Source organism: Chiloscyllium punctatum, chromosome 7, assembly GCF_047496795.1.
Source record: "Chiloscyllium punctatum isolate Juve2018m chromosome 7, sChiPun1.3, whole genome shotgun sequence".
Lineage (NCBI taxonomy): Eukaryota > Metazoa > Chordata > Chondrichthyes > Orectolobiformes > Hemiscylliidae > Chiloscyllium > Chiloscyllium punctatum.
Window position 1 is genome coordinate 118901012 of NC_092745.1, and position 24994 is coordinate 118926005.

Sequence of the window (24994 nt, forward strand, 5' to 3'; positions counted from 1 at the left end):
CCCAGCTCTAGTTGCCACCACCCCTCCCTCCTGACTGAAATGGTGACTGTCTTTCTTTTCTTCAGTTGATATCTTTCAGTCGCTTTCCTGATCTAGGCCTCAAAAGTGCTGGCACTGAATCTAATGGTTTTGTTCAGCTGTATACTGCATGAATCGTCTCCACATTCACAAAGCAATGTGGCCTCTTGCCTCTCCTGTCACGGGAAGCAGCTGCTTTTAGTACCATCCATGTTGGTGCACACTATTAACTGTAATATGTTGCACGTTTCATCTTCAAATATCCAAGAGTGAACTGCTAAAGGCCAATAGAACCAACTGGTCTCAGCTGCAAACCAGATGTCTTGCAATTTGGTGAAGCAGACAAGGGCAGGACTGAGAGAAAGTGAGGACTGCAGATACTGGAGATCAGAGTCGACAGTGTGGTGCTGGAAAAGCACAGCAGGTCAGGCAGCACCCGAGGAGCAGGAGAGTTGAAGTTTCGGACATAAGCCCTTCATCAGAAATGTAGAGGGGGGTGCCCAAGGGGGATGAAAGATAAATGGGAGGGGGCTGGGGCTGGGGGAAAGGTAGAGTCATTGAGGAAGGAAACAGACCCTTTGGTCCAACCAGTCCATGCCGAACATAATCCCAAACTAAATTAGTCTCACCTGCATGCTCCTGGTCCATATCCCTCCAAACCTTTCCTCTTCATGTATTGATTCAGATGTCTCTTAAACATTGTGATTGTACCCACATCCACCACTTATGGAGTCATAAAGTCATAGAGATGTACAGCATGGAAACAGACCCTTCGGTCCAACCCGTCCATGCCGACCAGATCTAGTCCCAATCCAATCTAGTCCCACCTGCCAGCACCCGGCCCATATCCCTCCAAACCCTTCCTATTCGTATACCCATCCAAATGCCTCTTAAATGTTGCAATTGTACCAGCCTCCACCACATCCTCTGGCAGATCATTCCATACACGTACCACCCTCTGCGTGAAAAAGTTGCCCCTTAGGTCTCTTTTATATCTTTCCCCTCTTACCCTAAACCTATGCCCTCTAGTTCTGGACTCCCCGACCCCAGGGAAAAGATTTTGCCTATTCATCCTATCTGTGCTCCTCATAATTTTATAAACCTCTATAAGGTCACCCCTCAGCCTCCGACGCTCCGGGAAAACAGCCCCAGCCTGTTCAGCCTCTCCCTATATCTCAAATCCTCCAACCCTGGCAACATCCTTGTAAATCTTTTCTGAACCCTTTCAAGTTTCACAACATCTTTCTGATAGGAAGGAGACCAGAATTACACGCAATATTCCAACAGTGACCTAACCAATGTTCTGTACAGCCGCAACATGACCTCCCAACTCCTGTACTCAATACTCTGACCAATAAAGGAAAGCATACCAAACACCTTCTTCATTATCCTATCTACCTGCGACTCCACTTTCAAGGAGCTATGAACCTGCACTCCAAGGTCTCTTTGTTCAGCAACCCTCCCTAGGACTTTACCATTAAGTGTATAAGTCCTGCTAAGATTTGCTTTCCCAAAATGCAGCACCTTGCATTTTTCTAAATTAAACTCCATCTGCCACTTCTCAGCCATTGGCCCATCTGGTCAAGATCCTGTTGTAATCTGAGGTAACCCTCTTCGCTGTCTACTACACCTCCAATTTTGGTATCATCTGCAAACTTACTAACTGTACCTCTTATGCTCGCATCCAAATCATTTATGTAAATGACAAAAAGTAGAGGGCCCAGCACCGATCCTTGTGGCACTCCACTGGTCACAGGCCTCCAGTCTGAAAAACAACCCTCCACCACCACCCTCTGTCTTCTACCTTTGAGCCAGTTCTGCATCCAAATGGCTAGTTCTCCCTGTATTCAGTGAGATCTAACCTTGCTAATCAGTCTCCCATGGGGAACTTTGTCGAACGCCTTACTGAAGTCCATATAGATCACATCTACTGCTCTGCCCTCATCAATCTTCTTTGTTACTTCAACAAAAAACTCAGTCAAGTTTGTGAGACATGATGTCCCACACACAAAGCCATCTTGACTATCCCGAATCAGTCCTTGCCTTTCCTAATACATGTACATCCTGTCCCTCAGGATTCCCTCCAACAACTTCCTCAGGAAGTTCATTCCACATGTGAACCATTCTCTCTGTAAAAGGTTTTTCCCTCATGTCTTTTTAAAATCTCTCTCCTCTCACCTTAAAATGTGTCCCCTAGTCTTGACACGCCCCATCCTGGGGAAAAGACAACGACTGTTAACCCTATCTATACCTCTCAATATTTTCTAAACTTCTATCGGGTTGCCTCTCAACCTCCTCCGCTCCAGTAAAAGAAGTCTGAGCCTATCCAGCCGCTCTTTATAACTCAAACCTTCCATACCGGCAACATCCTGGTAATTCTCTTCTGAACTCTCTCCTGCTTAATGTATCCTTCCTATAACAGGGTGACCAGAACTGGACACAGAATTCCAGAAGAGACTCACCAATGTCCTGTACAACATTTAGTCCCTTTCTGCTCTCCTTAGCAACACCCTGCCTCACCTTTGATGGTTTGTATTGTCCATAATGGGCTTTGCTTGTAAATATTCAATTGGCTACAGGGGTATTTTACTGGTGGCGGTTACTAGTTTTTAAAAAAAACTGGTGACTTTGATGTTGGGAAGATACTCCTGTTGTGCACAGTAGCACTTTTGGGTAGAAACAATAAAACGTAAAAAGATAAAAATAAATGACGTGAAGTAATCAAGTCATCTTTGTAATGCTTATTTGAATCCTCCTGGAAGTTGGAAAGGGATGGCCACATGGCAAGCCAACACTTTGAATGGCTTAAGCAGATCCAAGGATAAGCGGCTGAGAATTTAGATTAGATTACTTACAGTGTGGAAACAGGCCCTTCAGCCCTACACCGACCCGTATACCACCCAGACCCATACTCCTACATTTACCCCTTCACCTAACACTACAGGCAATTTAGGGTGGCCAATTCACCTAACCTGCACATTTTTGGATTGTGGGAGGAAACTAGAGCACCCAGAGGAAACCCACATAGACACAGGGAGAACGTGCAAACTCCACACAGAGAGTCGCCTGAGGCAGGAATTGAACCCAGGTCTCTGGTGCTGTGAGGCAGCAGTGCTAACCACTGTACCACCATGCCGCCCACTAATGGCAGATGAGGGAGCAGACCTTGCCTCTCAGTCTCTCCAAGTATCTGACAAACTCCAAACCTGACTGTATCAGCCAGGGATACCCTTGATTTCTGAATGAGATTTCTTAAAAGAATTCAGTCAGTGTTACCATCTTCAGAAAAAAAAACAACGTAGCCATCTACATCTTTAACTTGGCAGCATTGAGATCAATGAATTGAGCCTGAGACCAGTTGAATCCCTAAACTAATCTGTATCCTTCTCTCTTGGCCAATTTACTTGACTCTTGACTCTAATTTGACCAATTTAACCTTACCCCATGTTGTAGAGAGAGAGAGAGAGAGAGAGAGAGTGTGTGTGTGTGTGTGTGTGTGTGAACTTTGTGTCTGTGCAAAAAGTGGAATACTTTAATATTTTACATATTACTTTATTACTGATTATTGCTAAATTACTATATTATTGTTCATTTTACTGCTGCAGAAAAGATTTGAGACCAAACTGCTGAATGTTTTCAAGGAGTCAGGTGTAATTCTTGGGCTAAAGGGAGCAAAGGGTATGGGGAGAAAGCAGGAACAGGGTATTGAGCTGGATAATCAACCATAATCATTTTGAATGGCAGAACAAGCATGAAGGGCTGAATGACCTACTCTCACTCATATTTGGTTTATATCAGCGTTATTTCAATTGGTTTCAGTATAATAAAGCTATCTGTTTATTCACACAAAATCTTAAGAAAACCTGTCTGGCTGGATCTTTTATGATCACAGTTTGTAAACAGCTAAGTACGAATTAAATTGACAAGTATATCCTTTTTGAAACAATTGAAATCTGATGTGATTGAACAATGAGAAGAAGAGTGGATCATGCACCCTCTGGTTACAACAGGAATACGTGTTCTTTGCATCTGGTGGTAACGCTGCCTTTTAGATCTAGGTGTGCCTATAGAGTCATAGAGTCATAGAGATGTACAGCCTGGAAACAGACCCTTCGGTCCAACCCGTCCATGTTGACTAGATATCCCAACCCAATCTAGTTCCACCTGCTAGCACCCGGCCCATATCCCTCCAAACCCTTCCTATTCATATATCCATCCAAATGCCTCTTAAGTGTTGCAATTGTACCAGCCTCCACTACATCCTCTGGCAGATCATTCCATACCCGTACCACCCTCTGCCTGAAAACGTTGCCCATTAGGTCTCTTTTATATCTTTCCCCTCTCACCCTAAACCTATGCCCTCTAGTCCTTGAATTCCCAAACCCAGGGAAAAGACTTTGTCTATTTACCCCATCCATGCCCTTCATAATTTTGTAAACCTCGATAGGTCACCCTTCAGCCTCCGACACTCCAGGGAAAACAGCCCCAGCCTGTTCAGCCTCTCCCTGTAGTTCAAACCCTCCAACCCTTGCAACATCCTTGTGAATCTTTTCTGAACCCTTTCAAGTTTCACAACATCTTTCCAGTAGAATTGCATGCAATATTCCTACAGTGGCCTAACCAATGTCTTGTACAGCCTCAACATGACCTCCCAACTCCTCCACTCAATACTCTGACCAATAAAGGAAAGCATACCAAACACCTTCTTCACTATCCTATCGGCCTGCGACTCCACTTTCAAGGAACTACGAACCTGCACTCCAAGGTCTCTTTGTTCAGCAACACTCCCGAGGACCTTACCATTACGTGTATAAGTCCTGCTAAGATTTGCTTTGCCAACACATTGGAACTTCTCCTTGTATTTTAGTTGATTGAACCTAATGTTATTTTATTAAGATCTGTGATTACATAAAACTGAACTAAATTACCCAATTGTTTCAACTTTGCAGATGAATTTATTCAGACATAAAAATGCAAAAAGGATTGGAGGCCTCGATAAGAATGTGTGGTAAGTCATTCCATTTAGAACACTGCAGGTATAAAACGACTGTTTTAAAAGTCGGTCACTGCTAATGAGAGTTGTCTTTCTCCAGCTCTAAGCTGAGTGAACACAAGAATTTTAGGGCTCCCGTAAATATTTGTTGGATTGTGGTCTAGTTAGGTGTGTGACTACATTGGAATGTGCATTGAAAAGCAACAGGCCTTTTGGCTCACCTATCGTGTACCTGTGTTTATGATTCACATGAGCCTCCTCCCACCTTATCTCACCTATCCTATCCTTCTATTCCTGTCATCCTCCAGTGTTTATGTAGGTTTGCCGCTAAATGCATTTATTCATTTCGACCACTTTCATGTCTTTAATGGCAAAAAGAGAATAATATGAAAAATGTTAGCCCCCAAAGGGTTACTAAAAAATTTGTAATGGACCACATTTAATTAGGGGTTGCAGGCAATATCTGTGCTTCCTAAAGTCATTACAGGGCCATTCTAGTGGGACCTTCATATAAAATTTGTTTGTGCGCAGATCCTGTATCAGTTGCTACTGGAATGAATAATCCCTCAAATAATGTTTAAATTCGGAAATATCTTGTTGGACTCAGAGAATTTAACACCTTGAATGTTTTATGGCGTTTCATGTCAAGTTTGCAACTGATTGTGAGATAAGGTGCTTTACAAACATTTAACTGGTTAATCCTGTTGCTGAGTCAAATTATCTGGGGAAATGTTGCGCAGCTGTGTGATAAACCTCACTGACTTAATAATCCAGAGGCCTAGGCAAATGCTTAGGGGATATGGATTCAAATCCTAACATGATAGCTACTGGAATTTGTGCAGTTAAAAGCCAGTCTCAGTGATAGGGCCATGAAATTATAAAGACACATATAATTCCAAACCTTTCACTTCCATCTAGAAGGGCAAGGGTAGCAGATACATGGGAACACCATCACCTGCAAGTTCCTCTTCAAGCCACTCACCATTGGAAATATATCACCTTTCCTTCATGGTCACTGGACCGACATCCTTGAATTCCTTTCCTAATAGGATTGTGGTTAGAATCATAGAACACCTACAATGCAAAAGCATGCCATTCGGCCCATTGAGTCCACACCAACCCTCCAAAGAGCATTCCATCCAGGCTCACTCTCTACCCATAATGTCACATTTCCCATGGCTAACCCACCCAGCCTGCACATCTCTGGACACTACAGGCAATTTAGCATTCAAGAGTAGAGTGGTGCTGGAAAAGCACAGCAGGTCAGGCAGCATCCGAGGAGCAGGAGAAAAGTCAATGTTTCGGGCTGGAGCCAATTCCTGATGAAGGACTCCTGCCCAAAACATTGATTTTTCCTGCTTCTCAGATGCTGCCTAACCTGTTGTGCTTTTCCAGCACCACTCTAATCCCCAGTCCCCACTTTCACCTAGGCAATTTAGCATCACCAATCCACCTAATTTGCAGCATCTTTGGACTGTTTGAGAAAGCCAGAGCACTTGGAAGAAACCCAGGCAGACACAGGGAGAATATGCAAACTGTACACAGACAATTGCCTGGGGGTGAGAATTGAACCCACCTACCTAGAGCTGTGAGGCAGCAGTGCTAACCACTGAGCCACTGTGCTACCTTACATGTAGCAGGTTGGACCTACACAGTTGTACCTATATCAATGGACTGCAGCAGTTCAAGAAGGCACTTCACCATCACTTTCTGAAGGACAGCTTGGGATGGGCAATAAATGCTGGCTCAGCTAGCGATGTCTGTATCTCATGAATGAGTAAATAAATTCACTAATATACTTCAGGAAAGGAAATGTGCCATCCTCGCTGGGCTTAAGTGTAACCCCAGACTCACAGCAATGCAGTTGACTCTTAGCTGTCCTCTGAAGTGATCTTGCATGCTGCTCAAATCATGGGCAATAAATGCTAACCTTGCCAATGGCACCCACACCTCTTGAAGGGATTTTTAAAAAAAACTTATACTCACCTTATAATCACCACAACTGCTCAGTCTTAAAGCTCAGTCATCTGGTAAGAGTGTTATTCCAAATGAAGTAGAGAGTCAGACATCATTATTATTTGCATTCATTCATGAGGTGTGGTTATCTCATGGCATTTTTTAAAATGAACTCTAATGACGGTGAGCTGCTTTCTTATACCTCTGCAAGGGGAATAGTGGTATCCCTGGATTAGTATTCCAGAATCCCAAGGTAACGTTCTAGGGACATGGATTCGAATCCCAACATGGCAGATGGTGAAATTTAATATCGAGAATTGAAATCTAGTTTAATGGTGATGATGAAGACACAGTCAATTTTAGGAAAGTCCACCTGGTTCATTAATACCTTTTATGGAAGGAAATTGGCTTATCCAAATGTGATGTTCGACCACAGCAAAGTGGTTGATTATTCTTTGCTCTCTGAATTGGCCTGGCAAGTCATATGGATCAAGAACAAAGGGGTAACAAATGCTAGCACAGACAGTGACATCACATGATTTTTTTAATATAAAGTCTTTGGGTCTAAGCACATCTGAAGTACGATAAGGAATTTCCAGGATTTTGATCCTGTGACAATGGAGGAATGGCAATGTAGTTCCAGAGAATTCCTGCAAGTGCAGAAAGAGGCCATTCAGCCCATTGAATCTGCATTGAACATCCAGAGAGCATCCCCTGAACCTCATAACCCTGCATGGGGTCTTTACCTTGGCTAACCCATCCATTGCTCCCGATGCGGTCTCCTCTACATTGGGGAGACTGGACGCCTCCTAGCAGAGCGCTTTAGGGAACATCTCCGGGACACCTGCACCAATCAACCACACTGCCCTGTGGCCAACATTTCAACTCCCCCTCCCACTCTGCCGAGGACATGGAGGTCCTGGGCCTCCTTCACCACTGCTCCCTCACCACCAGACGCCTGGAGGAAGAACGCCTCATCTTCCGCCTCGGAACACTTCAACTCCAGGGCATCAATGTGGACTTCAACAGTTTCCTCATTTCCCCTTCCCCCACCTCACCCCAGTTCCAAACTTCCAGCTCAGCACTGACCCCATGACTTGTCCTACCTGCCTATCTTCTTTTTCACCTATCCACTCCCCTCTCCCCCTGCTGACCTATCACCTCCATCCCCTCCCCCACTCACCTATTGTATTCTATGCTACTTTCTCCCCACCCCCACCCTCCTCTAGTTTATCTCTCTACCCTTCAGGCACTCTGCCTGTATTCCTGATAAAGGGCTTTTGCCTGAAACGTCGATTTTACTGCTCCTCGGATGCTGTCTGAACTGCTGTGCTTTTCCAGCACCACTAATCCAGAATCCTGTTTCCAGCACCTGCAATCATTGTTTTTACCTAGTAAAATCCTGTACCCGTTTATATCTCCAGGGATTCCCTTGATCCCAGCTGCCTATACCCAAGCCTGCTTCCTTTTTACTTGGGTAATTTTCCAAAATTTGCTGGACTCTGGGGCAGTCCTCTGCACACTTTGCTCTGCCATTCATCTTAGTGTTAACTTCAAAATTTGACACCTTACACATCGTCCCCAAACTCCAAATCATCTATATAAATTGGAAATAATTGCAGTTTCAAGACCAATCCCTGAGGCACACCACTAGTTATTGATTGCCAGCCAGAATAGCACTCTTTCTTGAGATTAGATTAGATTAGATTAGATTCTCTATAGTGTGGAAACAAGCCCTTCAGCCCAACCAGTCTACACCAATCCTCCGAAGAGTAACCCACCCAGACCCATTTCCCTCTGACTAATGCACCTAACACTATGGGCAATTTAGCATGGCCAGTTCACCTGGCCTGCACATCTTTGGATTGTGGGAGGAAACCGGAGCACACAGGATGTAAATCTGAAGATGGACAAGGGAGATCCAGTGGATGTAGTGTACCTGGACTTTCAAAAAGCTTTTGATAAAATCCCACATAGGAGGTTAGTGAGCAAAATTAGGGCGCATGGTATTGGGGGCAAAGTACTGACTTGGATTGAAAATTGATTGGCTGACAGGAAACAAAGAGTAGTGATAAAAAGCTCCCTTTCAGAATGGCAGGCAGTGACCAGTGGGGTACTGCAGGGATCAGTGCTGGGACCGCAACTTTTTACAATATATATTAATGATATGAAATTTGCTGATGATACAAAGCTGGGTGGCAGGGTGAAATGTGAGGAGGATGTTAGGAGATTACAGGGTGACCTGGACAGGTTAGGTGAGTGGACAGATGCATTGCAGATGCAGTTTAATGTGGATAAATGTATGGTTATCCACTTTGGTGGCAAGAACAGGAAGGCAGATTACTACCTAAATGGAATCAAGTTAGGTAAAGGGGCAGTACAGAGAGATCTGGGCGTTCTTGTACACCAATCAATGAAGGCAAGCATGCAGGTACAGCAGGTAGTGAAGAAGGCTAATAGCATGCTGGCCTTCATAACAAGAGGGATTGAGTATAGAAGCAAAGAGGTTCATCTGTAGCTGTACAGGGCCCTGGTGAGACCACACCTGGAGTACTGTGTGCAGTTCTTGTCTCCAAATTTGAGGAAAGACATCCTGGCTATTGAGGGAGTGCAGCGTAAGTTCACGAGGTCAATTCCTGGAATGGCGGGACTATCTTATGTTGAAAGATTGGAGTGACTGGGCTTGTATACCCTTGAGTTTAGAAGACTGAGAGGGGATCTGATTGAGACATCTAAGATTATTAAAGGATTGGACACTCTGGAGGCAGGAAACATGTTTCCGCTGATGGGTGAGTCCCGAACCAGAGGACACAGCTTAAAAATAAGGGGTAGGCCACTTAGGACAGAGATGAGGAGAAGCTTCTTCACCCAGAGAGTGGTGGGTGTGTGGAATGCTCTGCCTCAGAAGGCAGTGGAGGCCCAGTCTCTGGATTCGTTTAAGAAAGAGTTGGATAGAGCTCTCAAGGATAGTGGAAATAAGGCAGGAACAGGATACTGATTGAGGATGATCAGCCATGATCATAATGAATGTTGGTGCAGGCTCGAAGGGCAGAATTGCCTACTCCTGCACCTATTGTCTATTGTCACCCTGAGGAAACCCACGCAGACATGGGGAGAATGTGCAAACTCCACACAGACAGTCGCCCGAGGCTGGAATCGAACCTGGTGCTGTGAGGCAGCAGTGCTAACCACTGAGCCACTCTTTGTTTCCTGTTAGTCAACTAATCCTCTATCCATGCTAAAACTTTACCCCTAACACCATGCATCCTTATCTTATGCAGCAGCCTCTTGTGCAGCACCTTGTCAAAGGCCTTTTGGAAATCTAGGGACATTACATCCACTGGGTCCCTATAGTCCACCCTGCTCGTAATGTCTTCATAGAATTCCAAAAGATTTGTTAAGCATGACCGGCCATCATGAACCCATGCTGCGTCTGTCCAAGGGACAATTTCTACTGAGATGCCTTGCTATTTCTTCCTTGATAATGGACTCAAGCAGCTTCCCCACTCCAGAGGTTAAGCCAACCAGTCTATAATTCCCTGCCTTTTGTCTACTTCCCTTTTTAAACAGTGGCAGCACATTTGCTGTTTCCAATCTGCTGGGACTGACTGCTTCTGCTCTCTGGTCCCTCAGCCTCCAGCACATTGTCTTGTTGCCTGCTGCAGTTGTAGAATACAGCAGACCAGGATGAAGTGGCACACTCTGTCCAGGATATACTAGAGGGCACCCTCCAGACTGGTTCACACAAAGGAAGTACTCCACCATGGCCCTTGTTGAGGCATACATAGCAATGTATCAGTACTTCTTATTAATGAAGGGGTTTTGCAATGGTGTCATGAGCCATGGTAGCACTTTTCTCCCAGAGACCAGCCTTGTAAATCATCTGGATCCTCAAATACACCAGAATGCTGCTCATGGTGTATTGAATCATGGCAGCTTCCATGCTAGCAGGCACACACCTTCAGGTAACAGTGACCACCTGAACATTGACCAAATGAAACATCTTCCTGTGGGTTGTAATATGGCCCCTTCAGCATGTGTGTCCAGTTGAAAACACTGTGCCTGGGGGAGTGTCACTGTGTCCCTGAAACCTGGGTTGGAGCACTGATCTCATCACGGGGAAATGAGGTGAACTAGTGTGATATTGCACAATTGGCGTCATTCTCTGGCCTGTTGCATTGTGAGAGCACAACAGCGCGATCCCACATGGGCTCACCTGTTGCTCCGTGGAAGGAGCCAATCACATTGACATTCAGAACAGCAGGTACCTTGACAGGGGAGAGTGGCCTCCCATTCCTACAGTATCTGGCATAGTGTCCTGGGACAATACAGATCTTACACCAGCACCCCTCGCTCATGGCCAGGAAATGGAGTCTGCATCTCCTGAGAGCCCATGCCTCCTGAGAAACCCCCTGAGCTAGGTGCTCCTTGTTCTGGAGTGGCTTGCTGCTGTTCCTAGACTTTCCATTGGTCCTGATCCTCCTGTATCCACCTTCACTTTCTAAAGAAGACAGCCACAGCAAGCTATATCCCACTAATGGCAGGACTTAGTTGGAAATGACCTAGTTTGAGAACACAAAAAGGTTCTTAGATCTCAAAAGAGTGATTGATGGCATATCCTGCAAATGAGGGCAAGGCACGTTTCTCTACATATAGAGCCTTTCTGAACCCCGATAACGAGGGATATGTCTGTACCATCCATCACATTCTGCTTCAGTCAGTGCAGCAATTTGGTGAAACTGCCACGCCAGCTGATTAACCCCCTCCCAACATCATCAAAAAGGGATTATCTGCAGCACCCTTCCTAGCCCAGAACCTACATCGAATGCTCACCTTTTCACTTCATTCAGTAAGACGATTGTAACACTTGGAAGAGAGATGACAAAGTAGCAGCCTGCAGTTCACTCAGGACACTGAGAAGTTGTACATAATTGACTGTCTTTAGCCAGCGTTGGCATTTTGTAACATCGTTGCTGCAAACTACAAAGTCATTGAGGTACCCATGTTTAATTTTCAGCCAGTAATGGCATGTAGTAAATTGCCTTTGACCAGCATTGGATGTTGGAGCACCTTCACTCTGATGCCATGTGAATGAGCGATGATGTGATTGCAGGTTAAACATAGTTGGGCTTTGCAAATGGCTGTTTTGTATATTTATTCCTTCAGCGTCCTTGTGTCCTGACAACATGGAACACACGCTTTTGCTCATCAAAGTGACACTAACTCCATCCACCCTGGGAATTGACCATTTTCTTGTAGTACATTGTATCTAGTGAACAAAACGTTAATGCAGGGATCACAGCTCATGGCAGACGCTATTATCCTCCTGAACCCCCGGAATCTCTCACACCCTCCCATAACCCCCCACTCAACCATGTGGAGAACTGCAACATTGACATTCAACTACATCTGTCCTCCCTGCCCCTGAACCCTGGCATTACACCTTAAAAAGGGCCATTCTCATAGCCCTTCATGCCCTCTGAAGGTATTCTGCGCACCCCATTCACATTGTATTCGCACCCCCAACCACTGTCCTTGTTCCTACAGTGGCTAGTATTGCTGCCTCACTGCACCATGGACTTGGGTTCAATTCCACCCTCAAGCGACTGTCTGTGTGGAGTTTGCACATTCTCCCCGTGTCTGTATGGGTTTCTTCTGGGTCCTCCGCTTTCTTCCCACAGTCCAAAGATGTGCAGGTTAGGTGGATTGGCCATGCTAAATTGTCCAAAGTGTCCTGGGATCTGCAGGCTCAGTGGAATAGCCATGGGAATTGCAGGGTGATAGGGTAGGGAGATCTGACTGGGATGATGTTTGGAGGGTCAGTGTGGATTTGATGGGTCAAATGGTCAGCCCCCACATCGTAGGGATTCTATGATTCTCTGCAGGTGCCTCTGTTTCACCCTAGCCTTGACTCCCTGCCCATTTTTGGCATTGGTTTTCTCCCACTTCTGCCTCTATAGGCACCTCCTTACACCTAGACCAAAAGATGGACCCAGAACCATATTTGCCCCAGATCTCTCCGACTGACTTTAAGCAGCCCCAAGACATGAGTGACTAGACCCATTGCCATGTACCTTGAAGCTCCCTGACAGACAATATGTGATTCCCCTGTCAGCGTACAAGGGTCCTATCAGACTGACCGCTGCCTACTCCCTGTCTGTTCTAAGAAATGTCTCCTGAATGTGAATTTCCCAAGTGGATGACTAACTGTGGCCATGGCCCTGGACAATATACAGACTCTGCCAGTGACTGACTGTACTGGGAACCCTTGACCGATGATGCCCACTGCTCTTTGCCCCCAGCACATAATCTGGTGTTTAGGTTATGACGCCACCCTTTCTAATTAATTTTCTTCCCAGCTCCAAGTTTGTCACCTCCAGGAACAGAAAATTCAGCTGTAGGTTTTTAATTTAATTAATTACATTTAAAGTTCCACTGTTGACATGCTGGAACTTGAACTCAGTTTCCAGATAATTAATCTAAGCCTCATGATTACTATTTCAGTACAATATAACTATTTTGGTATCCTGCCAAGTCCCATTCACTTTGATTTCTAAATAAGTACACAGTAGATTTGCTCCTTTTATGATTGAAAATAAATAGTAGTCTGCGCTGAGTGCATGGGGGAAAGGACCTGACATACTCTTTTCAGTTATCTTTTTTTCTGTTGTCATTGGCTGGGCCAACATACCTAATTGCCCAGAGAACAATAAGGCATTAACCACATTGTTGTGGATCTGGAGTCATATATAGACCAGACAAAATAAGGATAGCAGATTTCTGAAAGGACTTTAGTTAACTAGATGGTTTCCTTTATGATGGTCACCATTAAAATAGCTTTTTGTTTAGTCCATGGTAGGATTTGAACCAAGGAAATTGGCCTATTGTTCTGTAGTCCCTGTCCATTGACATTGTCATTACTTGGCCATCTATGCGTTCACTCATCTTGGGTCTGATGTAGGATTTGCACTTGAACCTGTCCTAATCTGGCTTCCTCTACAGCAGGTCCAATGAGTAAATTTTCCGCCAATAACTCTATTTGTTAAAGCATTCCCTGTATTTTTGTTTAGGGTTGAATTTACTAAGTTGGCTGCTGCGCCAGGGGTGGTCAATCTCGGTCAGGGATTCCCAGACTTGCCTCCACCTTCTCATATAACAGAAGCCTTGGCTAACGCTGCAGTGGGTGAAAATTTCATGCTGAACCAGTACACAAGAGGATTTGTAAGTTTTTCACATGACTCGTTTGACGTAAAACCCATTTTCCACTTTCTTGTGCTGAGCTGTGCAATAGTGCTTTACGCTATCATTAGATTTTTAAAAATTGTTAATAGTTAATGCAAAGTTAAATTCTCGCAAGACCAATATTTGCCATCTCTGAATTACTCCAAATTCTTACTAAGTTACTGAAGTCACCAATGAGGAATTAATCATGATTGTGGTCAACTGCTGTTTGTGTATAAATTAGATTGGGCAAAACAGCTAGACTTTCTCCCCAAAAGCACATCTGTGAACCACTGGCATTTTGTAACCAGCATCATAGTGGTATCTGAAACCCCATTCTCCACACTTCTGGATTACCACAGTACCTTGTACAATGTTTAATGTGTAAAGTGACCAGAGATATATAGTCTGCTTGGTGCTCTATCCTATTTTAAACAAAACTTTATTCATAAATAACTTCATTTTCTGCTCGTATCATGGCTAAGGCTTGGAAAAATCACAAGACACAATTGTCATCTTGAAAAACAGCTCTTTATCCCCACTCTCTGCCTTCTGCCAGTCAGCCAATCCATGCTAGTACCTTGTTCCTACTACCATGAGCTCTTATCCTATTTAGCAGGCTCCGTTATGGCACTTTATCAAAGGCCTTCTGGAAATCCAAATAGATCATGTCCATTGGCTCTCCTTTGTCTAACTTGCTCATTACCTCCTCAAAGAATTCTAATGGATTTGTCAGGCATGATGAAGCCATTCTGATTCAGCCCTACTTTACCATGCACTTCTAAATGCTCTGTAAATTCATCCTCAATAAAGGGTTTTGAAATCTTCACAACAACAGAGGACAACTGGCCTATCATTTCTCTCCCTCTGCCTCCTTCCCTTCTTTAAACCTCCTTTACCCATTTTCTTTTCTGCTAGGATCCTCCCTGACCCAGAGATTCCTAAAAGATCGCCACCAATGCCCTCACAATTCCCTCAGCTATCTCCTTCAGAACTGTGAGGTGTAGTCCATCTGGTCTAGGTGATTTATCCACCACAGACCTTTCAGCTTCCCCAATACCTTCTCCTTAGCGATGGCCACTACACTCAGCCCTGCCCCCTCTCTCTTGAAATTCTGGTACACATCTGGAGTCTTCCAATGTGAAGACTAAAGTAAAATATCTATTAGGTTCCTCTGCCATTTCTTTTTTCCCTATTGCTACTTGTCCAGCCTCATTTAAAGCGGTCTGATGTCCACTCTTGCCTCTCTCTGATCTTATATGTTGATAAAAACTCTTGCAATCTTTGTTTATGACTAGCCAATTTACCCTCATCTACACCCCCTTATTGTTTTCTTAGTTGTAGAGTCATAGAGATGTACAGTATGGAAACATACCGTCGGTCCAACTCGTCCATGCCGATCAGATATCTCAACCCAGTCTAATCCCATTTGCTAGCACTTGGCCCGTATTCCTCTAAATATACCCATTCACTTGCCTTTTAAATGTTGTAATTGTACCAGCCTCCACCACTTCCTCTGGCAGCTCATTCCATACACGCACCACCCTTTGCATGAAAAAGCTGCCCCTTAGGTCTCTTTTATATCTTTCCCCACTCACCCTAAACCTATGCCCTCTCGCTCTGGGCTCCCCCCAACCCAGGGAAAAACCTTATCCATTTATCCTATCCATGCCCCTCATGATTTTATAAACTTCTATAAAGTCACCCCTCAGTTCCAGGGAAAACAGCCCCAGCCTGTTCAGCCTCTCCCTTTGGCTTAAATCCTCCAACCCTGGCAACATCCTTGGAAATCTTTGCTGAAATCTTTCAAGTTGTCCTCTGCTGCTTTTTAAAGGCTTCCCAATCCTCTGGCTTCCGACTAATTTTCACCATATTGGATGCTTTTTCTTTTTCTGTTAACGCTGTCCCTGACTTCCCTTGTCAGTCATGGTTGCCTTGTCCTTCACTTAGTATGTTCTTTTTTCTTGGGATAAATGTCTGTTGTGTTTTCTCCACTACCACTGCTGCTCCACCATCTGCCCTGCTAGGCTCCCCTTCTGCCCAGCTCCTTTCTCATGTCTTTGTATTAACATTACCCAATTCTACTACTGTTACATCTGATTCCAGCTTCTCCCTCTCAAATTGCAGGGTGAATTCTATCATGTGGTCACTGCCCCCTAGTAGTTCCTTCACCTTAAAATGGACTCTCCAGCATCTGCAATCTTCACTTTCTCCTTCACCTTGGCTCTTTAATCAAGTCTGCCTCATTACACATCACCAAATCTAGAACTGCATATTCCCAAGTGGGAGAAACTGAAGACTGCAGATGACGGAGGTCAGAGTCAAAACATGGGGTGCTGGAAAAGCACAGCAAGTCAGTCAGCATCCGAGGAGCAGGAGAGTCGATATTTCAATCCTGATGAAGAGCTTTTGCTCGAAATGTCAACTCTCCTGTTCCTCTGAACCTGCCTGACCAGCTGTGCTTTTCCAGCACCACACTTTCTGAGTCTATTCCCTAGTGGGGTCTACCACAAGCTGTTCCAAAAAACCATATCAGAGATTTCCAGAAGTTCTTATTCTTGGTAACAGCTACCAACCTGATTTTCCCAGTCCACTGCATTTTAAAGTCCTCCATGATTATTGTAATCATGCATTTCTTACATGCCTTTTCTATCTCCTGATTGATTTTTCTGCCTCACGTACTGACTACTGCTCAGAGACTTGAGTTCATAACTCCCATCAGGGTCTTTTTACATTGTGGTTCTTCAGTTCGACCAGATTCTGCACTTTCTGACTTTGTATCATTTCTTGCTATCAATATAATTTAATTTTTTACTGATAAGATAACCCCACCCTCTGCCCATCTTTCGGTAGGATGTATCTTTGGATATTTAGTTCCCTGCCCTGATCCCATGGAAACCACAACTTTGTGTGATACCCACATCCTACCTGACAATTTCAATCTGCTCAAGCTCATTTACCTTGTTTCATGTACTGTGTACATTTAAACACAACACCCTCAGACTTGTGTTGACCCCCTCTCTTCTCATAGTTGTCCCCATATCTGCTCTGCCTGAAATAAGATTCCTGACCCTTTCTGCACTCTCTGTCCTATTTCTTCTTCTGGAACTATTAATAGCCCAATCCTCAGTTTAACTTTTTCTGTAATTTTCCATGCATCTGGAACCACACCGCACCCCCCAACTATTTACCCCTGTAGTCAACTTGGAGGCCTGGCATTAAAAAAACAAGATGGCGCCAGAGAGATGGCTTCTCTGAGGCACTCTGTCCTCTCTTTGTTTTCCCCTTATTCAATTACAGATCATGGACATCGCTGGCTAGGTCAGCATGTTTTCTTCATGCCTAATTGCTCAGAAGACAGTTAAGAGTCAACCACATTGCAGTGAATCTGGGAGTCACATGTAATCAAGGTCAGATAACGATGTCGTTTCCTTTCCTAAAGGGCATTCATGACCCAACTGGGTTTTTGAATGACAATGACATGGTCACCATTAGGCTAGTTTTTCATTCCAGATTTTTTTTAACTTATTGGTGAATTTTATTGTTGTAATGAATTTGAACCCACCTTCCCAGAATATTCACCCAGGCTCGTAGATTCACTACTCTAGTGCCATTACCATTTTACCACTGCTGTCCCTTCATTGTCTTCTATGTTGGGCACGCGAAGGATGCAGGCATCCATTTTGGTGGAAAGGCAGACATGTGAATCACACAATTTGAGTTGACAATTTAGAACACTCCTGAAAAATTAAAAACTGTCAAATTTTAATTGGACCATTGCAATCTCAACAATGCCACATTATATTTAGTGGTTTGGGGTCAGTGCTTAATTGGCTTTTTTTTAGTTTCCTTCCTTCCCAGTAGCAAACTGCCTCTGTCCTGACTGAAGGAGCTAAGGGCGGCACGGTGGCTCAGTGGCTAGCACTGCTACCTCACAGTACTAGGGACCCGGGTTTGATTCCAGCGTCAGATGGCTGTCTGTGTGGAGTTTGCACATTCTCCCCATGTCTGTGTGGGTTTGCTCTGGTTTCCTCTCACAAACCAAAGATGTGTAGGTTAGGGTGAATTGTCCATCGTGTTCAGGGATGTGTAGGTTAGGTGCATTAGTCAGGGATAAATGCAGAGGGTTTGGGTGGGGTACTCTACGGAGGGTGGGTGTGGACTTATTGGGCTGAAGGCCCGTTTCCACACTGTAGCGATTCTATGAGCTCAGGTGGGCTTAGCCTCACAATGATTTGCCATATTACACAATTCCTGTCCTGTTACAGTTGTATGACTGAAATTGGACATCAAGTTTTAAGACCATTGTGATTATGTATCTCCTTCACACAATACCTACTCACAATACCGAAGAAATTGCGTAATTAAAATCATTGGTTCATTCTCTTTTTTTAAAGTGAAAACTAAAATGAATAGCCATGCCTTTAAATCAGTTTGGTCTTTGCTGCAAATGTGTTTCTGTTTTAGAAAGACAAAAAGTTTTTGCTCCTAAGCTTTAGTCAAGTAAAATAATTGCATACAACTGCAGTTAGTTTGGTGGATCCAGTTCCAGGAAGTACATTGTGAGAATCTAAAGGCCAACTTGTCAACAATAACCATTCAAAACTAAAGCTGCCTGACAGGATTTACAGAGTAATGCACTGTTCATACTTGTTACTGTATTTTGTTCTTTAACGCAAGGGTCACCCTCCATTAGTGAAGGCACTTGCTGAATTATATGGACATATATGTGGACGTTCCATTGATCCAAATAAAGAGATTCTGGTAACAGTTGGAGGCTACGGTTCTCTTTCTAACTCTATACAAGGACTGGTTGACGAGGGAGATGAGGTAAAACTTGCCGTATTTTGTTTGTGTGTGAATATGTGATAATTAACACATACGGACAGTGAGAGTGCTGCAAGATCCTCATGGTCCATGGGTTGGTCCAGTGAGTGACCTCATGACCAGGACACTCCCAGTTTTGTTCTGTGCTCTGTACTAATCTCACCCACCCACCTGGAAATGAGGTAGGCTGGATTCTGGTGTCTCTAGTTTGGGGTAAATTTGTTATCTCTTTCCCCAAATCATGGGTTTTCGAGGGTATTTGCAGCTGGCTCTTGGATGAAGGACTAAACTGAGAATTGGACTGTTAAATGTGAAAGATTCCTTTGTATAAATTGAAAACAGCAGTGAATTCTTTTCAATGTCTTCCCCCAACAACATATTAGCTTTTCCTTTACCTGATTGGTTTCTTGGAACCCAGCCAAATTCAAATTGCTCCTGTGTTACAACTCTGTTGCAACAGTAATGATTCTTTGGCTGGGCAGTGTATTGGATTGTGTTTAGGTTATGAAATATGTTTATACACACAAGTTTTGTTTTCTAGATAGTGAACTCAATTTTAATGTTTCTTTTAAATTTTAGGTGATTATCATTGAGCCATTCTTTGACTGTTATGAGCCAATGGTTAAAATGGCTGGAGGAATCCCAGTCTTCATCTCACTAAAGCCAGTGAGTATTTAATCCAACAGAACTAATTAAGATAAAACTTGCTGCTTTCCAGTAAGAATTGGCAGTAGATATAGCATTTTATAATTTCTCTTGTCACAAACTGTGTTCATTGAAATCAATGGGTAACTATAATGATCAATCCCGTTCATTCTTGTTCTAAGTGAGATACTGTAATCTCCTCAGTTTAAAAAAAGGCTTGTATTATTCCTTTCTCCAAAGGTGGCGCTGCAGCCTTTAAAAAGCAATTTTACAAAAATGTTTATCGCATCGAACCATAGATGTAGAGGGACGCAATTTGGCCTGTTGGGCCTCTACTAACTCTTGGCTAGCTCCACCCTCCACTTGATCCTGAACCCTGCAAGTGTTTTCTCTTCAGGTGCTTTCCAATTCCCTTTTGAAATCCCAGTTGACTTTCCTCCATCACATTCTTAGGTAGCGCATTCCAGATTCTCAACACTCACTGTTTAAAGAAAAAGTTTTTATTCATGCCCGTTTTGCCATTCACTTTAAATCAATGTATTCTGGTTCTCAACTCTTCCACCAATAAGAGCAGTTTTTTTCCCTGATTGCTCTGTCTAGAGTCCTCAGGATTTTGAACGCCTCTATCAAATCACCTCTCAACTTCTCTCCTTTGAAGAGAACAAAGTCAGCTTCTCCAGTCTATCCAGATAATTGAGCTTGAGGTAGCCAGAGTTTTAATCAGTAAGAGAATCAAGGGTTGGGAGGAGAAAGCAGGAAAGTTCAGTTGAGGATTATCAGACCAGCCATGATCTTATTGAATGGTGAAGCAGATTTGATAGGCTGAATGGTCTACTTCCACACCTATGTCTTCCACTCACTCAGCCCTGGAAATGCCATTCTTGAGTGTGAGTTTTTCTAAACCCTCTCTAACGCTATCTCATCCTTCTGAAAGTGTGGTTCACGGAACTGGACAGAATACTCGTATTGACATTGGGCTAGTCTCGTCGAATTTGGGTGCTGTTTGCATTCATGGCGATTATGCAAAGCTGGTGGAGGATTTCCTTTTTGGAATTTGTTCTATTTGTGCCAACTAATTGCCAGGAAATCAAAGCGAACCTTGATGACCAGCAGCATTAATGTAGCTGAATTCTCCAATATCAACCTCCCAAAGGCTTACCATCGACCAGATTAGCTGGACCAGCTGCATGAATACTGTGGCTAAAAGGGCAAGTTGAAGGAATTTTCCCTTTAATCCAATAATGCTTCTTAAAATCTCAGACTGACATCCCTCCAATTCCGGTTTTTAAAAACATATCTTTCAAATCCAACCTTTCTGTATTCCCTGGGAGGAGATTGGTTGCTTGGGCCTGTTTGCCTGTGTTTGCTATAAACTGGATTAAAGATCTAACTAATTGCAAAATAACATAAATACAGGAATCATTTTATTCCATCAGTTTAGGATATGTTCAATTCAAAATCATCAATTTAGTAAAAGACAAGACAGCCCCACTGTACAAACTAGCTAACTTATACTTGATGTTTTAATTTGGATTATGACTATTTAGTTTTTCCTATTACACTCTGTTTATCTGCTGTCATTTAGAGTCATAGAGTCATAGAGCTGTACAGCATGGAAGCAGACCCTTCAGTCCAACTCATCCATACTGACTAGATATCCCAACCCAATCTAGTCCCACCTGCCAGCACCTGGTCCAAATCCCTCCAAACTCTTCCTATTCATATACCCATCCAGATGCCTTTTAAATGTTGCAGTTGAACTAGCCTTCATCACTTCCTTTGGCAGCTCATTCCATACACGTACCACCCTCTGCCTGAAAGCGTTGCCCCTTAGGTCTCTTTTATATCTTTCCCCTCTCACCCTAAACCTATGCCCTCTAGTTCTGGACTCTCCCACGCCAGGGAAAGAACTTTGTCTATTTATCCTATCCATGCCCCTCATGATTTTATAAACCTCTATAGGGTCACCCCTCAGCCTCTGATGCTCCAGGAAAACAGCCCTAGTCTATTTAACCTCACCATACTTGGGGACAGATAGTCACGGGGAAGGGTTTATTACATGCTGAGTACTGTTTATCCTGTTAAAAAGGCAATAGTAAACGATTCTGTGCTGAATGGATGTAGACTCCTGAATTTTGGCCCAATTCTGTATGATTTAGAATAAAGCTGTATTCAGCATGGCAGCCCAAGAGGCATTAATCAATGTGTTTCAGTCAGAGGTAAGTGCCTGAATTGCTACAAAGTTCATCTGACCTCCGACGTTAATTTTATCAGAACCTCAGGAAGGTGGTACATTCTGACTGTCTACACAGTTTCTATTAGCGGTCAATTGGAGATGCACATAAATACTATCACATTGTGTAATATGCTCTAAATTTTAGCTCGTTGTCCATTTTATGGGGACATCGATCACTTAATGCCCTGGTGAACGTGTAAAAGATACACAAAATACTCAATCCTGAAGATCAGCAATAATCTCATGAATGACAGAAGATAAAACATGAGAAGTAGGAACTGGTGTGGAGATAGAGTCTGTTTCGCCGTTCAGACCCTTCCATATCCCTTGGCTTCCTGGGACATCAAAACAGGCAAGATGAAGTGAAATTACTTACTTCTGCACCTATTTTCTGATATCTAATATAAATATTTTTCAGAAAGAGAAATTCTGCAAGTGTAGTTGTTTCCAATTTCACTATCTAGACCTTGGTTGGTAATTTTTTTCTAAAGCTAAGTAAACTTTGGAGTTTCGCTAAATAAAGAGATGATCACATTGAGATGTGCAAGATTCTGAAGGTGTTTGACAAGGTAGACACTAAGAGATTGATTCACCCTGACTGAGAAATCTAAAACACAATCTTAGGGCCGCAATCTCAGGATATGGTGGCAATCATTCAGGATTGAGGTGATGGAAAATGTCTTCATTGAAATTATTGTGAACCTTTCGTATTCTCCATCTGAAATGGTTAGTGGATGATACATTGAGTATCTTCAAGGCAGAGAGAGATTTTTGATTTCTTAGGCCACTCCTTCCAAATTTGTTCCTAATGTGACCCAATTTAATCTTTGAGAAATAGTGACATTCTGGGTTTGAGGGCAGGTGGTGTCAGGAATTATTGGGGGAAAAAGAGAGTTCTTGGCATTGTGGCTTCAGCTTTGCTTAACACAAGCTTCTAGCGATAGTCTGTTTATTGGAGGATATATTCCAAGTCTGTCCAACAGACAAATGCACTGTCAAGTTTCAGCAGCTGCAACTTCCTAACACCAGTTGCTGCAAGATAAACTGCCTAATGGCTGCAGGCCATGGTTCAGAAGCACAGAAATGATACAGCTCAGAAGGGAGGCTTTTGACTTGTCTTGTCCATGCCAACCCAAAGACACCCGGATGCCCTTTCTAATCCCAATTTCCTGCCCATGACCCATAGTCCTGATGCTTATAACAGTTAAGGTGCAGATCTTTTTAAGAGGGTTTAGTGTTTTCTGTATCCTGGTTGCTTTCTCAGAATCAGAATTATTGAGATGCAGAAGAAAGCTGTTCAGCCCATCATGGCTTGCACCAGCTCTTCAAACAAGCATCATTACCTAGTGCCATTCTCCTGCTTTGCCTCCCCCATAGCTTTGTACACTACTATTCATTCAATGCCTGCTTGAATACTTCCATTGATCCTTCCTTCTAGTCAGTGCATTCCCTATCCTAACTACTCGCTGTGTAAAAACGTGTTTTCTCACATCATCCTTGTTTCTTTTGCATCTCACTTCTCATTAGCATAGTCCTCTTGAAAGCAATGTCACAACAGTTGTTTGGGGTGATGAGGAAGTTACTGAGTTGGGGAGGGGATTGGGGAAGACAGTTGCGGGAGAAGAAATTTTGAGTGAGTCTGGGGTAACCAAATTGGGGAATGGGAGATTTGATTAGTGGAGGGTGGAGTTGCTGAGCAGGGAGGGGGGAGGGATAGGTGTTGAGTGAGGGGTCGATAGTTTTGCCACAACCATTTCAAAGATTGTGATGTGGCCCAGGAGCCAAAAATCCTCCAGGTATTTCATTAGAACCTTGGCATCTGTCTCAAAACTGTACAGCTAAAGTCTTCCCTTGACAGTTTCCATTGCTGCCTCAGAGCTGACGTCCCCATGGTTTGGGAGCCCCTGACCTTGGAAATCAAATGATTTGGGGAGCTGATGGGAAAATGAAGTTGAGGGAGCAGCTACAGTGATATTGATTGACTGATGGAGCAGGCTTTAGGGGTTGAGTGGTTTACTTCTCCTATTTGCTATGATCATGTTTTTAAAAATTTCCCACTTTTTGTTTGTTGTAAATACTAGATTTTCTGTTGGAGAGGTCAAATATACCATTTGTGTCTTCATTTAGGTACAAGAGAAAGTCGACCAAGGCATAAGCGATAGTGGAGATTGGAAACTCGATGAAGAAGAGCTTTCTAGTAAATTTAATTCTCGGACCAAAGCAATAATCATTAACACACCCAATAATCCATTGGGTAAGGTATGGCTTCAAAACCTAATCTTTGACTTTCTGAAAAGTTAAGCATCAAATAACAATCTCTCAGATGTGTAGAGGGCAGGACTTATGCAATTAATGGTTGGTCCCTGGGTAGTGTTGTAGAACAGGGACACCTAGGAGCTCAGGGCTATAATTCTTTGAAATTTGTGTCACAGGTAGACGGGGTGGTTGAGAAGGTGTTTGGCATCATTGCTCAGCTCATTGAAAGTAGGAGTTAGGACATCATATTGAGGTCATACAGGATGTTGGTGAGACCTCTTCTGGAGTACTGTGTGTAGTTCTGGTTGCCTTGTTAATTAGATTAGATTAGATTACATTACAGTGTGGAAACAGGCCCTTCGGCCCAACAAGCCCACACCGCCCCGCCGAAGCGCAACCCACCCATACCCCTACATTTACCCAAGGTATTATTAAACTCGAAAGGGTTCAGAAGAGGGACGTTGCAGGGAATGGAAGGTTTGAGTTATAAAAAATGGTTGGGACGTTTTTCACTGGAGCATGGCAATTTGAGGGGGTGACCTTTATAGAGGTTTATAAAATCATGAGGAGTATGAATAGGGTGAATAGCCAAGGTCTTTTCCCTAAGGTGGGGGAGTTCAAAACTCAGGGGTAAGGTTAGAGGAGAACAGTGTGTAAAGAATATGAAGGACAACTTTTTTACATAGAAAGTGGTTACTTGTGGAATGAACTGCCAGTGCACATGGTGGATGCAGGTACAGTTACAATGCTCAAAAGACATTTGATTAGGAAAGGTTTGGACTAAATACAGGCAGGTGGGACTAGTTTAGTTTAGAAACATGCCCCTCAGCCCCAACAACCCT

General features: G+C 43.5%; 1 protein-coding gene across 5 annotated transcripts in view; it reads left to right on the plus strand.

Moving 5' to 3' along the window:
• The window catches only part of LOC140480091 (kynurenine--oxoglutarate transaminase 3-like), an 87242-nt gene that overhangs the window by 23890 nt on the left and 38358 nt on the right, over positions 1-24994 (plus strand). For 3 of the 5 annotated variants that reach the window (XM_072574725.1, XM_072574727.1, XM_072574728.1), the window contains 5 exons: positions 4968-5026; positions 14038-14188; positions 18869-19018; positions 19595-19681; positions 24024-24155. In XM_072574725.1, the coding sequence (XP_072430826.1) occupies positions 4968-5026; positions 14038-14188; positions 18869-19018; positions 19595-19681; positions 24024-24155 (579 nt within the window). The remainder of the gene's footprint in view (positions 1-4967; positions 5027-14037; positions 14189-18868; positions 19019-19594; positions 19682-24023; positions 24156-24994) is intronic. The other 2 variants (XM_072574729.1, XM_072574730.1) reach the window with 2 other exon arrangements.